The sequence below is a fragment of the Mya arenaria genome, chromosome 12, assembly GCF_026914265.1.
Source record: "Mya arenaria isolate MELC-2E11 chromosome 12, ASM2691426v1".
NCBI classification, from domain to species: domain Eukaryota; kingdom Metazoa; phylum Mollusca; class Bivalvia; order Myida; family Myidae; genus Mya; species Mya arenaria.
Window position 1 is genome coordinate 12,087,804 of NC_069133.1, and position 16,993 is coordinate 12,104,796.

Genomic DNA, 16,993 nt, shown 5'->3' on the forward strand with positions numbered 1-16,993 from the left:
CAATGGTGATGCCTGATGGAGATATTTAAGTTTCAAAGGTAATCTACTTCCTAAAAACCAGAATCTAAATTTTCCCTTTATTAACCTTAAGTTTCCATTTATTACAATATTCCTCTAATATATGAATATTCGCTTGCAATTCTACTGCTGAATCAGAAAATATAACAATGTCGTCTGCGTATATGGTAGCAAGAACTTCAGCAATCCCGTGTCGACCCCTTTCGCCACCTTGAGATAAATTAATGTCCCTAGATTGTTAATATACAAAGAAAATAATAACGGCGAAAGAAATTCGCCTTTATGGACATCCAAATGACTTTTAAACACTGGACCTAGCTCATCTTGGTGTTTAACTTTTAAATACACATATTTATACATGTATTGTATAAATGAACAAAGGTTTCCTCTTGGTCTTTAAATATACGAACAAAATATCAACGGCACTCATTTAAGCCATGAAACCAGCAGGTGTTACTTTCAACAAACACATTTTCACTTTTTGGGGCGATGGCGCTCGAAAAATGTTGTGAGCCACCGGCGTTTTCCCTCACTCTCTGGTAAATTTCTGAATTTTGTTTGTCCTTTTCTGTTGTCGATTAGGGACTATTAAATTTACATGCCATACACCTACATGACTGTGATAAGTTGTTGTACTTTATCACCTACATCTATTCCATGTCGCTGATAGAGATTCCTTTCTCTCATGAAAAAAAAAATGATTCTGAACCTCTACCTTATTTGTGTTATTTGCGAACCTAGGGCTATTCTAACATATTTTGTTAGAAAGTGTATGAATAATTACAAATGGAAATTGTTCAAACTGCTGAGCTCTACAACAGATGGCATTGTTCATATTTGAACAAGTACATTGATTTTTTTCGCGAAACATATCCAATAGTTTTGAAATAATGAAGGTCCGGGAAAATGAATTTTGAAAACAGGCCAAGTTAACTTTATAAAGGCTCGCGTCCTATAATATTTGTTCAATCAAGATTCATAGACTGTTTATAGAGTTATACATTGTTTGTCAAGCTTTCTATCACAATGTGAAAATACTTGTGTTAGCTAAAATATCTCAATTGACAAAAAGTACAATTGATTTATATCTTAATAAATTTATTAAGAAGCATGTGCTCCATCACATTTATTGATGTTGTCTCTTTATACTTTCAATATAATGAATCTGAAGCATGTATTGAACCTCTAAACTGGAAACTTTATGAATTTATGAATACTTAAACGTAGGAAAGGTGATTCGAAGGCCGTCATTAAAACAGAAGGTTAAAGTTTTTTCATAACAAATATGACTCGAAAGCTTCGTTTTTTTGTGTGTCAAAATATCTCTAAACAATAATGAATGCTCAAAATGCGTATTTTGAATGATTGCATGCTAAAGTGTCCGTTTAGGTTTATATTCGCAAATGCACTAAAAACTACAGGGAAAAGCTAATTGTCAAGACCAATGAAATAAAGGCTAAGGCATAAGCGAAACTAAACTAGAAACATACAAAATATAACATAACAGGCAGATCATACATGAATTATATTTATTGATACATGTTTGGGTAAATACCGCATTTAAACGGTTAGCGAGACAGGAAACTACTGGCGGTTTAAAATAGTTGATAAATACTCAAACTCACATTTACCCCAAGATTAATCAATATTTGTGTGTGTGTGTGTGTGCGTGTGTGTGCGTGTGTGTGTGCGCGCGTGTGTGTGCGTGCGTGCGTGTGCATGAATCCAATAACTGAATAAATGATAAACCAGATTGAATACAGTAATCATAACAGAGCGAATCAATACTTTAACATGCATTGCATATCATGGCAGACCGGTGTTAGACAAAACATATATAATGGTTTGTTACATGATATGTAGTTGGAAATAGGGCTTTAAAGCACATCTATTTTAATTCTTGCAGAAATATTGTATAATTTTATGTAGGTTTTAATAAATGTAAGAAACAGTATATGGTGATTTTGGAATACAAGGTAAGACTGATCATGATTAACAAGAACACTAGAATGCACCTTTGTATGGCCGGAACGTACAGGTTAAGGAAAATTGTACAAAAAAGCAAAACATGTTATCTTAACTACAGGAATACTGTGCACTGAAAGCTAAACAGATTACAGAAGATAACGACCGAAGCCCTTATTAAAGTAAAGCTAATCGGAGTCATTTGTTATTTTTTGTAACATGCGTTTCATGCATTTTTTATTAGGCATCTTATCTCGGACTGTTGTGATTGCCTCACACGGTGAGTTTAACATGCATTTATCACCTTTGCCTTGACATATACGGACGCCTTCGTACATTTAACGCAGTGATTGTGGATTATAGAAAACATGTGAGAGTGAATTAAACAAGAGGAATTAAAGCGCATTTCAAAGAAAATGCGTTTTTCGTTTTCTGTTGACAATTGTCTGATTCGGCACGGAAAGACAAGTGACTTTAACAAAATAGTGCTGACAAACTATGCATGTACAATTCATTTAATATAGAAACACATTGAATAGTAGTCCATTTGAAGTGTGTCATACGTGTATTTTAGTTGGCAAGATATATGCTTTTTTGTCTATTTTAATCTGACAATAAATCATATAACAAGGTTATAGTTATATAACTTATAGTTTTTAAGTTGCTCATGTAAGAACGTTTTCTTACACAGGGTAAACGCATACACAATTAAAAGAGGTTCTCCAATGAAAACAAGTGAATATATATGAACTTGTGCCAGAACACAACTGTCACCATAATTATGATTCCAATGTCACGCTATTATTCAAAACACGTACAGATATTGTTCTTAGTTTTTAGCGGTGTCTCAGTCTTTCTCTTATGGATGATAACGCATAGTAATACATTACCGTTAATAGGAAGGGACAACGCGGATTTTACAGATGTTCAAGTGACCCATATGAGTTTTCTTAGACATGATGAAAAAAATATGAGCGATGCTCCAGTACGAACTCATACTTTTTTAAAGGCGTCTACACACAAACTGAAAAGAAAGTCTGGTCTTGAAAACTTATTCGAAGTGCAAACAAGATTCAATAACGGCTTCATATCAACGGGGAACCTCTCGTCAAAGAAACGTATACTCTGGTACAATAAAGATCCCTGGACGAACATAACAGAAACCACAGAACTGTTTGATAAATGTACGTGTAGAAACTGTGCAGCCACTGATAATGTTTCTGATGTGAATAATGTTGATGCAGTTTTATTCACAGTAAGTTATAAGCATATGGGACGACAACCTCCCTTCAAACGTGGAAAACCAGACCAAATCTGGATATTCAAACTTGGTGAGAGTCCTTATGGACGTGATTTTTCTGAGTACAGCTCACCACAATGGCAAAATCAGGTAAACTGGTCTAGTTCTCTGAATTTAGATTCAGATATCCCTCATGGAGCTGGCTTTATAAAAACACGCACACAACCGATTGTTAAAGACTATGACGCCATTTTTGACACCAAAAACGAGACCGCTCTCTGGCTTGTAAGCAACTGTAGAGCGCAAAGCAAGCGGGACATGTATGTCAAGAAGCTACAAGCTAGTGGCCTTGATGTTGATATATATGGCGCATGTGGCAATGGGCGAGTAAAGGAAGCTGAAATGGAAAAGATAATTCCGAAATATAAATTTTACTTGGCCTTCGAAAACTCGTTTTGTAGCGACTACATAACTGAGAAGTTTTTTATGAACTACAACAATGACTGGATACTGGTGACAAGAGGCGGTGCAGACTATCGCAAGGTGATTCCGACCCAAACATATATCAACAGTGCGGACTTTGATTCACCACAAAAGCTAGCGGATTATCTGAAAGATTTAGCGAATGATAGAGATCGGTATGTCAACTTATTGAAAGAAAAGGACAAATATGAAGCTCAGTATGGAGCTGGTTGGCTCTATTTCTTGTGTGAACTCTGTCATAGATTAAACTATGTGTATGAATACAGACATTCATATCCAAATATAGCTGACCATTTGCAAAAGGACAGATGTTTTAATCCAACTGACATTTAGATAGAAATGATTGATTTGAATAATTGTTGCTATTTTTCTGTTTCTTGCTGTTGTTGTTAATGTTAATGTTGTTGGTCATATTGAAAATCAATTTTGTAACATACCTTCATGTGTCACTTTCCTAAACATCGTTGTTATTATAATTATTGTTGTTGTTGCTGCTGCTGCTGCTGCTGCTGCTGCTGCTGCTCTTGATGAAGATGGTTCAAGAAAAACGACGGAAAGGATTGTTTTTACTAATGTCCGGTGGCCCTCGAAATCCAATGCGTTTTCACTGCTAATGGTCGTTTTCGCTAGAAACATGATGTAAGCCCAATATTAGTTCAGTGGCCATTCTGGTCTGTGCTCGAAAACTAATGTTAGACAAATGTTAGTTAACTGGTCGTGGCCGTCGGCGCTCAAGAAATAGTGTAAGCCACAGGGATTTCACTGGTAATGACCGGTGTTACTCAAAAATTGTGTAAGCCCAATGTGTTTTCACTGGTCATTGTCGTTCTCGCTTTGAATGAATGGTGAAAACCTTACGGGGTCTGTCTGGTCATGGCGGCTGTTGGCGCTTGAAATTTTGTGTTAAACCAACCTGTTTTCACTTGTACTGGCCCTTTGCGCTCGAATAGTGGTATCAACCCAATGCCTGTTCATTGGTCATGGCCCTGGCACTCGAAAGGAATATATAATCCGTAGGTTTCTTTTTGCCTTGTAAAGCTCATAAGTCTATTACTGATAAAGATTATTGAATCTTTTATCTATGTTTAATAAAAGTAGATCACTGTGCTAGGTTTTGGTACTCTGATCGTACTCAGTTCTTTTTTGGCCGATAAAGGTTCCTTTCTCCCATGAAAATATACCTCTTAATTTCTACTTTATTTTTGTTACGTCGCTTGCTATGGGCAATTTAAACGTATTTCTTTTAAGTGTATGCATTTTTGAGGGTGTGTATAATTAAATTATCAAAATATTGAAGATCTCAAAAATATTATTTAAAGCTTGATTTAAACAGAGCACGTCTATTTCATAAAGAGTTGCCGTATGATGTTTGTTCTATCCGGCTCATAACATGTTTATGGAGCAATTCGTTATTTATAGAGCATTAGACTTTAATCTTATCGCAATGCGGCCAAAAACTTGAGTTGAGGTGGATATGAAACAAATCGATGCAGTCGTTTAATCATTGTCATTATATACTATGATTAGATGAAATCGTCACCATCGTGCAAGAACTGGATATCTGCTTCTATTTCTATATGCAATGATTGAATTATTGCACTAAGATGACGAAATAAACATGGACGTCTGTTTTGATCCACCATCCTTGAAACTTATGAACAAAAATAGGAGGTTGTGATATAGACGGTATTTAGAAACAAATACTACCATCGTTTTTTGTGTTCATATGTTTCTTATCAATAATGTCATCTCGTCACGCATATTAAAAGATTGTATGCTCAAGTGAATGTTCAGTTTAGTGTGTTATGGTTGATAATGTACTGAAAACTAAAGGGAAAAACCTAGTCTTGTCAAAAAAAAATACGAAACCAAATGGATGTTGCAAGGCTAAGGCACAACCGACAACGAGATACATACAATATACAACATAACACAGACTGATGACACATGCATCATACTATATGTATTGATAAATGTTTTGGTTTCAGCCTTGGACAGTTAAGTAAAACAGGAGTTTACAAATGGACTTTAACAAGTTCTCAAACTTACACTTGTCCCAAAAATGTATCAATAATTGCAAGATATCCTGCGTCAAATAAAAGGTATCTTGCGCTGTATAAAAAAGGGATTTTATTGCATGAAATAACAAGTCACATTTAAAACAAATCAAGTATTTTACTTTGACAGGTTAAGCAAATACGGAATTAAGTGAGACTCTCAAATAATTTTGAACGATAATCATAAAACTGTGACAGAAACTCCACTGAATATGATTTCATGGTAACGTTTTTATTCAAAACATGCACGCAAAGTATGCTTACTTCTGGCCTGTTTCTCAGTATTCCTGCTATGATACCGCGCAGTAATATATTACCATTCAAGGGTAGCGACAATGCTTTCGCTATAACTGCTAAAGTGCCTCATAAGAGTTTTCTAATACATGAGGTGAAAAATGTCAGCGATGGTGCACTACAAAAACATAATATTCAAAAGTTCTATAACAACAAATCGGAAAGGAGGGCTGGTCTCGAGGACTTGCTCGATGTGCCAATAAAATACAACACTGGCGCCAACGCAAGTGGGAATCTCGGATCAAAGAAGCGCATACTCTGGTATAATAAGGATTCCTGGACAAGCATGACAAAAACCACTCAATTGTTCGATAAATGTACTTGGAGGAATTGTATAGCAACTGATATTTTTTCTGAAGTTAACAATGCTGATGCAGTTATATTCACAGTGAGTTATAAGCAAATGGGACGTCAACCTCCTTTTAAACGTAGAAAACCAGACCAGGCATGGATTTTCAAAGTAGGTGAGAGTCCATATGGGCGTGATTATTCTGAGTACAGCTCACCACAGTGGCGAAATCAGGTTAACTGGTCTAGTTCACTGAATTTAGATTCAGATATGCCTCATGGAGCTGGCATTATAAAAACGCGGACACAACCGATTGTAAAAGATTATGACGCCATTTTTGACACAAAAAACGAGACCGCTCTCTGGCTTGTAAGCAACTGTAGAGCACAAAGCAAGCTGGACATGTATGTCAAGAAGCTAAAAGATGATGGCGTTGATGTTGATATATATGGCGCATGTGGCAAAGGACGAGTGATGGAAGCTGAAATGGAAAAGATAATTCCACAATATAAATTTTACTTGGCTTTCGAAAACTCGTTTTGTAGCGACTACTTAACTGAGAAGTTTTTTATGAACTACAACAATGACTGGATACTGGTGACAAGAGGCGGTGCAGACTATCGAAAGGTGATTCCGACACAAACATATATCAACAGTGCGGACTTTGATTCACCCGCACAGCTAGCGGATTATCTGAAAGATTTAGCCAAAGATGGAGATAGGTATGACAATTTATTGAAAAAAAGGACAAATACGGAGCTAAGTATGGAGCTGCTTGGCTCTATTTCTTGTGTGAACTGTGTCATAGGTTAAACCATGTATCCGAATACAGAATTTCATATCCGAATATAGCTGACCATTTGCAAAAGGACAGATGTCTCAATTCGACAGACATTTAGACCAAGAATGTATTGAATATACAGTGTTCTTGATTTGGGCATACATGTATTCTTGTTTTTCCACTGCCTACCTAGTTGTTAGTGTTAGATTTGCTTTCGAATTGTTATGCTGCTGCTGCTGATGCTGCTGGTGCTGCTTCTACAACTACTGATGATGATGATGTTGATGACGATGATGATGTGTATTTTTTTCTTAACGAAAGTGTCATGTTAATAAACAGTTTTTCGCCTATTTATATTTACTATGTTATTACGCTTCAATATGTTAATTGCATAAAACAATATTTAATGAAAGGGAAATAATGGCTCGTATTGTTTAACACCAAGTAATATATTGAACACATCTAAATACATATTACTGACATCTTTAAAACAAGCCTTAGCACTACCAAACACAGATTTCATCATATGAATCATCTTGGAGCTAACTGTTTCTGCTAATTTTATGCATCATGGAATACAGTATATCAAACATGTTTTGTAGTCAACAATTGCACAATAAATGTGTTGTGACCATTTCCTAAGCCATTCGTCATCATTACATTTACAAAATTAAATTATGCAATATAAAGATACTGGTAGATATAACAGTGACAAGTGAAGAAAAGGTTATTCCAAGACCCGTACAGAGCATAGTGTTTGAACACTTAATTCTGCACAAAAAATCTCGTATTCAAACATCATACCGGAATCTACTAATCAGGAAATAATTTATCTTCACGATGGCACAACACATATTAACCTACATTCATATTCGTAAGTATGCGAATATATGTTTTCATCGTGTTCGCGAAAAATAACACAGAAATGACTTCCACAACTGTTTTGAACTGTTTACACTGCGTCATTGCGTCGCCCGGTGGACCCATTCATTCTCTATTTTATTCAACGCTCTCTGGTTACCAGTAAAATGTGAACTTTTCTTTCACATGGCATATATAAACATTTGGTGCCAGACGTGCGCTGAATAATATTGTCATTGTCATAATGATTTCTGACGTCTTCCTACGGAAAGTGTCATGATGACTTACTATTTCGAAACTGAGCGTTACTTCGGCACATAACGCATTTTCGTTTTCGTAGAATTTAGAACTGAATACGGGATTTTACGATGTTATAAAGTCACCTGCTTGATATTATTGTACTGTGGCACGAGAAACAACTAGAGTGCGGCAGCTATCTTTTATTCTACTCATTCGTTCGATCGTGAATAACTGAAAATAAAACCAAACCAATGTTCAAGATTCAGTTAACACAACATTTCACATAAGCAATTTCCTAAACAAATAACAAACAATAATCAAAATATGAGACAAGAGTGAGTAACAGAGCTTACTTAAGCTATACATCAAGAAGGTACGTGCCAAAACTGCAAAAGTAGCTTGCAAACAGGTTCCACGAAAACTACTTACAAAGTGGTTCGACTCGCAAAATACAAAGAAATGCATGGTATTATCACAAAACCGTAAAAGGTGCTTAATATATATATCAAAAGGTATTATGTGATGGACAAAACCTACCCTATGGGCCACAAATGACCAAGTAAAAAGCCAAAGCTCAAAACAATTTTGTTTGCATGTTTTCTTCACGCGGTAAATATGGACGACGAATTTACCTCCTCAAGAAAGAGCTCCCAAAATACAGAACAAGCAGAGTAAATCATGGCACGAACGAAGCGACAGTCAATACAGAGTTGTTCCCCTTATTAAACTGCAGCACAAACTTGGAACTGTAACTATCTGTTACAGAACACTCCCCGCCTGGTTTTAATTAAACCAAATAAATGAATATTTCAATGCGAACAACAAAAATGATTACACGCGAAATAAAACTGATTACGAATTACTCAGCTCTTACTCAACAATAAATTTCTTAATTAAGTCGGTCACGACTGCTATCAAAGATAAACAATTTACTACTCTTAATTGTTTTACCCAAAATTTAAGTATTCCAAAAACAATTCACAAATATGTTATTACACAAATTAACCATCAAGTTCAACAACCTTGCTTGATTGTAACAATACATACTTCAGTATGCAAAATGTATGTATCTAAAACAAATGCAACAATACAAATAATGTAATCAACACATTACTTAGTTCCACACAATCTTTGTTAAAAAGGCTTAACCATGTTCCTTTATGTAATATTAAAGGTAATATGACACCATATGCTGCATAATGCATGTAAATGATCAAATAGACTAGTAAATGATAATATCATGATGGTAAGGTTTGTCATTTCTAAATGAACACAACACTATACAAGTATTTGTTGTAGGTGTAGCCATGGATCACCAGTCTCTTAGTCTCTAAGATGGAACAAGCAGCACCATCTCATTAACTGGGCGTACATATGTAGTCGGTTTCCCATTTTTGCCAACAGTCCGCACTTCCGCAGTCCTGACGTTACTGGGTTCTGCCCGCACCACTAGACCCATAGGCCAATAATTTCTGTGTTCTTGCTTGTCTCTCAACAACACTACATCACCACACTGAAGATCTCTCTGCTCTGCTGTCCATTTTCTGCGCACTTGCAATGTTTGAAGGAACTCAGACCTCCACCGCTTCCAGAACTGTTCTGCCAGGATTTGAACCCGCTTCCACTGTGCCCGATACATGTCTTTAATATCAGTTGTTATAACTACGTCCACAATACACTCACTTTTTGTGTAAGGATCATTGCTGGATTTAATGGAGTAGGGCAAGAAGAATCTGCACACACTGGCACTAATGGTCTTGAATTAATAATGGCACTCACTTCCGCCAAGAACGTAGTTAAAACCTCATGTGTAAGGCTGTTTCCAGGTAGATCCAACAACATCGAATCAAGAATTCTTCGCGTGACGCCGATTATTCGTTCCCATACGCCTCCACGGTGTGATGAATGAGGAGGATTCAAAATCCACACTGCACCTTCCTGGTCCATATATCTTCTAACACTGTCATTGAAGTTGACGCCTAAAACGTCTAACGCTCCCATGAAGTTGGTCCCGTTGTCTGAACGATATACCTTGACCTTGCCACGGGTACTGGTGAATCTACGTAAAGCATTGATGAAAGAAGAACTGCTCAATTCCTCAATTACCTCGATATGGACTGCTCTTGATGTAAGGCAGGTAAACAGAACAGCCCAACGTTTGTTTGCAGCTTGACCGCCCCTCGTACGTCTGCTCACGACTTGCCATGGACCGAAACAGTCAAGCCCAACTGACGTGAAAGGAGGACCTGGCCTCAAACGATCTGTTGGCAGATCAGCCATCTTCTGACATCCCAATCCTCCACGAAGTCGTTGGCATTTCACACAATGATGGATGACAGACATAACAAGCCGCTTGGCTCCTGTTATCCAGAACCCTGCTTCTCTAATGGCACCTTCTGTAAAGTGTCGACCCTGGTGTTTGACCCTCTCATGGTAATGTTGTACTACCAATCTAGAAGTATGGTCTTTACCCGGAAGGATAATGGGATACTTTTCGACAACTCCCAAGTCTGAATTTCGAAGACGCCCTCCGACCCTCAACGTCCCTTCTTCGTCTATAACTGGATTTAAGCTTACAATTGAACTGTCTTTTGGTATTCGACTGTTATTCTGTATAGAGTCAATTTCTTTGAAATACACCTCTCTCTGGACTGATTGAATCACAATTTTTTCGGCAAATGTTTTCAGCTCATGATTTTCAACGTGCTCATTGTCAATGGAGTCACTGGCGCCATGTAGCTTCCTATAAACACGTCGCACAAATCTTTTCAAGACCACCAGTGCATTCACCAATCTACTCCACTGAGAGAAAGTTTCAAAGCCTCTTGTGTTTAGATATGTCTTAGACACAATATTTGTTTTTATGCACTGTATGACTGGACGTATCTCTGGGTCGTCTGCTTGAGAGTGAAGCTGGTACATGTCTTCTGTGTCGCGTGTCTCGGTGAGAAGAAAACTTGGTCCGCAAAGCCAAATGCTGTCTTGAAGAGTTTCTGCCGGTGTGGGTCTCGTACCCAGGTCCGCCGGGTTTTCTTTAGTAGGCACAAAACACCACTGATCAGGTCTCGAGAGTTTTAGAATTCTACTGACACGGTTTTCTACGTACACATAGAACCGTCTCACACGGTTATGGAGGTATCCGAGTACCACTCTACTGTCTGTGTAAAATCTCATTTGTCCAACTGGCATGTGTAAGTGTTCACAAATGATGTCCGCTAATTCTACAGCTAATACCGCTGCACACAACTCTAACCTTGGAATTGTATGTCCGTGTTTGGGTGAAACCTTAGATTTTCCTATGATGAAGACAACACTCGTGTCTCCATTTGCATCTATTGTCTTAAGGTAGGCGACAGCAGCTATTGCTTTCTCGGATGCATCCGAAAATATGTGAATCTGTTGGTCAACTGTAGCACTAAGTGACCCTTCAAGGTAAGTTCGTGGGACTTTCAAGTCCTCAAGATGTTTTAATGATTCGCACCATTTTACCCATTGATCCCTAGTGTCGACTGGCAATGGCTCATCCCAGTCTGGAGATTTCGACATCAGGTCCCTCATGATGATCCGTCCATGGACTACGACAGGGGAGATAAATCCCAGAGGGTCAAAAAGACTGTTCAGTGTAGACAAAATACCGCGTCTTGTGCATGGCTTGATTTCTTCAGAAATTGTGAACGTGAAATAATCAGAATCTAGGTTCCAGTTCATTCCAAGACTTCTCTGTACAGGGAGATTCTCATGTCCCAAGTCTAGATCTTTTAGATCTTTCGCCAGATCTTCTTTCGGGAAAGCCTTCATGACCTCTCTGCTGTTTGATGATATCTTGTGTAGCTTCAACTTTCCACCAGTATCCAGTGCCTGTTGAGTCCGTTTCATCAAGTCTATCGCCTCTTGTGGAGTCTGCAGTGAAACAAGACCGTCATCAACGTAGAAATCTTGTAGTACAAAATTAGCCACATCTGACCCGTATGTGTCTTCCACCATCAGTACACTCTTGTGAAGCCCGTAAGTAGCTATTGCAGGAGACGGGCTGTTCCCGAACACGTGCACACACATTCTGTATTCTACTAGTGGCAACTCAGGGTTGTTGTCCTTGAACCAAAAAAACCTCAGGTAGTTACGGTCCTTCTCTTCAACCTGGAATTGGTAGAACATCTGTTGGATGTCGGCAGAAACTGCAACGGGCTCTCTTCTAAATCTCATAAGGACACCAAGCAAGCTATTATGTAAGTCTGGTCCAGTCATTAGCACTCTGTTCAGTGATTGACCCATATATGTGGCTGAAGAGTCAAAGACCACTCGAATCTGATCAACTTTCTTAGGGTGGTATATACCAAATATAGGTAGATACCAGCATTCAGTGTCCGTCATTACTGGAGCTGCTACTTGAGCATGGCCATTGTCTATCATTCCCTGCATAAACTGCATAAAATGACGTTGCTTTGTTTCATTCTTTCTCAAATTGTCAACCAAGCGGTTCATTCTGTTCAGCACCATGTTCCTATTGTTTGGCAACCTTGTTCTAGAAGATTTGAATGACAAAGGTGCAGTCCAACTGCCTTTACTGTTTTTCTTGAACCCACTGTCCATGATTCCTAGAAATTCCTTATCTTCAATAGACGTGCCTATTTTCTCATCTCTATCAGTCACTAGGAATACTTGTGATTCCTCATCGCTGTCCAAGTTGTCATTCAAATGTCTACCAACGTCTTTGACTATCAGCTTATTTTGGCACTCTGGAAACACAGAACTTCTCCCGTCTATGTGTACGAATGTCTTCTTCACAGTGATGGTCGGCTGGTGAACCTTGCCTAAACATGTCTCGCCAATCACAACCCAGCCTAGACTTAACTTCTGTGCATACGGTGAACCTCTCGGACCAGTCCTCTGTTCAAGTACGTGGTGGGCCTCTGGCAAGTCCCTCCCCAATAGAAGCAAAATCTCTGCTGATGGATCGACTTCGGGTATATGAGCCGAAATGTCTTCTAGATGTGAATGGTAAAGTGCGCTGTCTGGCGTTGGGATCTCATCTCTCATATCTGGGATCTGATTGCATTCAGTCAGGGATGGCAGATTCAGTGAGGATGAACCATCAAAACTACTGATGACAAACATATCAGAGTCAGCCCTACGACCTGTCGTGTTTGTGACGCCAGCACACGATGACAACCTGTATGGCACTTCAGTGTATCCTTCTTCAAATAAGTTGAAGAACTCGGGCCGAGCTAGCGACCTATTGCTTTGGTCGTCTATGAGGGCATACATCTTTTTCTTTTTGACTGGATTGTTTATGCTATGTACTGTCACTAGAACTACCTTAGCACATGATTTTCCCATGGAGATGTTGCGACCACAGATCTTTGTGCATGCAGAGCGAATGTCGCCACTCCCACTGTCGGCTGAACGAGCCTCCCCGCCATGCGCATGTAGGGCTGTTGGATGGCTGTTTAAGTTACACACAGTGCATATCACTCGTTCCTGGCATGAATTTGCCCTGTGATTGGTTGACAACCCACATTTGAAACATAATTTATTGTCTCTAAAGTACTTTTTTCTGACTCCAAAGGGCTTGTTAATGATAGACCTACATCCATTTAGGTTGTGGCCAACCACATTGTGGTAACTGCAAGTATTCATGTCAGTAGGTGCCACTGCCACTTCTGTTTTATAACTTCGGATTCTTTGTCCTTCGTTGACACTATCTCTAGAGTTCTTGACCTTTTTCCCAATACTGTCGTTTTGTGTGTTTTGCTCGTAAACAAAGCTTGGATTGTTCAACATTGAACTCATGTCACAAACAAACATTGCAAACTCTGAGAATGGTGGATACACAACGTCATTTCTCTTCATGTACTTGATTGCTCTATGTGTCCATTTTGACTGAATGTGGTATGGCAGCTTCTGGAGAATGGGGTTAACGCCTGTAGATGAGTCGAAGTACGCCAACACAGAACTATACGTGGGGCTCTGCTTGGTAGCCTGTATCTCCGCCAAAAGGTCACTGAGATCATATAATTTGTGCTGATCTTTAGTTGTGATTCTCGGGAACTCTGACAGTTTACGTTTAAGGGTCATTTCAATAACTTCCGGAGCACCATATCGCTCGTCAAGTCTCTTCCAGACCTTAACAAGGGCTTGCTGAGAGTCGCTTATATAGGCCGTTTTGATGCTGATAGCATGTTTCTTTGATTGAGGGCCAAGCCACTTCACTAATAAATCTAGTTCCTCTACACATGTGACATTCAACTCACTCACTACATTGCTGAAGCCCTCTTTCCACATCAAGTATTTGTCTGCAGCATCATTAAAGGTATACAGTCTATTAAACAGTAGGTCTTTCTTTATCAGAAATTTTGACAGTTCGGTTGCAAGCGACGGGATTTGTTCATCGGACTCACGGTGAGACACTGACCCAGCAACACTTTCGACATAGATTCTCGTTCTTTCCTCGGGTCGAACCTCAGCGATTTCATGGACACTTATAGACCCCGGATTTGTTTCAGTCTCTTCTTCTTCACAGGCCCTTTGTTCCTTCAATGTATTCAATTCTGCCTGAATCTCCGACATCTCCCTCTCTATCTTAGCTGCGGCCATGGCCTCCTGCTCTCTAAGTGCTGCTTCCTTCTTTCTTAACAGTAACTCTTTCTCTGCATAAGCAACACGTCTCTTCGCTCCTTCTGCCTTTATCATTGCCTTTGATGCGTTTGAGGTATTTGATCTATTTGATCTCACTGACTTGACCTCGGCTTCTAACATTGTCTTTGCATGTTCAATGTCCTTTAGCACTTTCTCGACATGTCTATTATACTGACTGTCTATCTCGTTATATTCACTAATAAGTCTCTGACCTTCGTACGAACGTGATTGTTCCAGAAATGTCACATAGTCTCTAACCATCAGTTTGTACTGAGCGTAGCTCAAACATAATGTGGAATGTATGTCCTTCAATAGGTCTCTATTTTCACAACTTGTATCTACCTTTGCAATGATATTGTCAACTGTATGCTGTTCTGCTGACAGCTGGCTTTTATATCGTTCCACTTTCTCTGTGAAATTATCTAATGCTTTCTCCGTGAGCCGTATCAGGCGTCTTTCTTCAAGGTCGACCCCAGGGTCCTCTGTGTCTTTACTGGCCATCTTGCTGTTCGTAGGTTATTCACTGTACTGTGGCACGAGAAACAACTAGAGTGCGGCAGCTATCTTTTTTTCTACTCATTCGTTCGATCGTGAATAACTGAAAATAAAACCAAACCAATGTTCAAGATTCAGTTAACACAACATTTCACATAAGCAATTTCCTAAACAAATAACAAACAATAATCAAAATATGAGACAAGAGTGAGTAACAGAGCTTACTTAAGCTATACATCAAGAAGGTACGTGCCAAAACTGCAAAAGTAGCTTGCAAACAGGTTTCACGAAAACTACTTACAAAGTGGTTCGACTCGCAAAATACAAAGAAATGCATGGTATTATCGCAAAACCGTAAAAGGTGCTTAATATATATATATCAAAAGGTATTATGTGATGGACAAAACCTACCCTATGGGCCACAAATGACCAAGTAAAAAGCCAAAGCTCAAAACAATTTTGTTTGCATGTTTTCTTCACGCGGTAAATATGGACGACGAATTTACCTCCTCAAGAAAGAGCTCCCAAAATACAGAACAAGCAGAGTAAATCATGGCACGAACGAAGCGACAGTCAATACAGAGTTGTTCCCCTTATTAAACTGCAGCACAAACTTGGAACTGTAACTATCTGTTACAGAACAATTATTATATCTACTTTTTTCCCATTTGAACGTATCGGTCTGCTTCCCCAGCGGCTCAATTTATCGACTTTTGTCGTAATTTTGTTTTAACATAATCTTCACAAGTTACATAAACACTCACGACTCGTTTGTTCAACAGGCGCTATGTAACTATATACAATTTTCGCAGGTCTAAGGATGTTGACGCGTCCCTGGATATACAGTTTATCGCTATTTAACAATGATATTGGCGCGTCGATGGATCGAAGGAAAGGCGCTTTGCTTCTAGGATATAATGCATCAGTCAATTGTAACCACGCCCCCCCCCCAGGTCCGGGGAATAGCGGGGACTTTGACTATCCGTTCAGCCAAGCCCTGGTAAATTCCCCGTCCTTCGGGGACGAACTGCTGGTAAAATCCCCGCCAGATGCCCCTGCACCCCAGGGACCCTAGGTAAGGACCATTCCCCGCTATTTTTGGCGCGAAGACAAAACCACCGCATTTACCCGGCACGGCGGGGCCACCTGAAAGGTAAAACACGGCCCATTTCCCCCGCTATCCCCGGTTTACCCCCGGACCTGGGGGGGGGGGGCTTGGTTACAATTGACTGGTGCATAACTTGACACTAGTCACTCTACTGTGTTTTAAGGCAAAAAATACCGTTCTTGGACCTTTTTAGTTAAATCATTATCGAGTTTTTGCATCTATTTTTACGAGGGCTTGTGCACTTTGCATTGGTACTATATGGCCATTTTGTATGTTTAAACACGTTTAATGTTTGCTGTGGAAATGTCATGCAATTTCAGTTCGGTCTAAAATCAAAATAACCCACTCCTTTACGTTGGGTTCATGACAAGGGCTCGTTCCACCCAATTGTAATCATAAAGATCTGTCAACCAGCACGTGTAACCTATATTGTGCCCCTATTCGATATCATTGAACATGTATTAAAACAGAAGGGCGCCTAAGCTGACGCCAGGTAGCGTTGACAGTGTTGCAGGGTTTATTGATG

At 39.1% G+C, this 16,993-nt stretch overlaps 3 protein-coding genes across 3 annotated transcripts; 2 read left to right on the top strand and 1 right to left on the bottom strand.

The window, feature by feature from the left end:
* Positions 1-2,331: 2,331 nt before the first annotated feature.
* Positions 2,332-4,159, top strand: LOC128212328 (alpha-(1,3)-fucosyltransferase fut-6-like). Its single transcript, XM_052917725.1, has one exon. The coding sequence runs from the start codon at positions 2,729-2,731 to the stop codon at positions 4,037-4,039; it is 1,311 nt and encodes a 436-aa protein (XP_052773685.1). The 5' UTR covers positions 2,332-2,728; the 3' UTR covers positions 4,040-4,159.
* Positions 4,160-6,460: 2,301 nt separating this feature from the next.
* LOC128210451 (glycoprotein 3-alpha-L-fucosyltransferase A-like) lies at positions 6,461-7,159 on the top strand. Its single transcript, XM_052914799.1, has one exon. It carries the CDS (start codon positions 6,461-6,463, stop codon positions 7,157-7,159), a length of 699 nt encoding a protein of 232 aa, XP_052770759.1.
* A 2,399-nt stretch (positions 7,160-9,558) lies between these two features.
* Positions 9,559-15,365, bottom strand: LOC128210452 (uncharacterized). Its single transcript, XM_052914800.1, has 2 exons — positions 10,008-15,365; positions 9,559-9,852 (listed from the first exon to the last, which is right to left on the bottom strand). Exons 1-2 carry the CDS (start codon positions 15,363-15,365, stop codon positions 9,559-9,561), a joined length of 5,652 nt encoding a protein of 1,883 aa, XP_052770760.1.
* Positions 15,366-16,993: the final 1,628 nt, after the last annotated feature.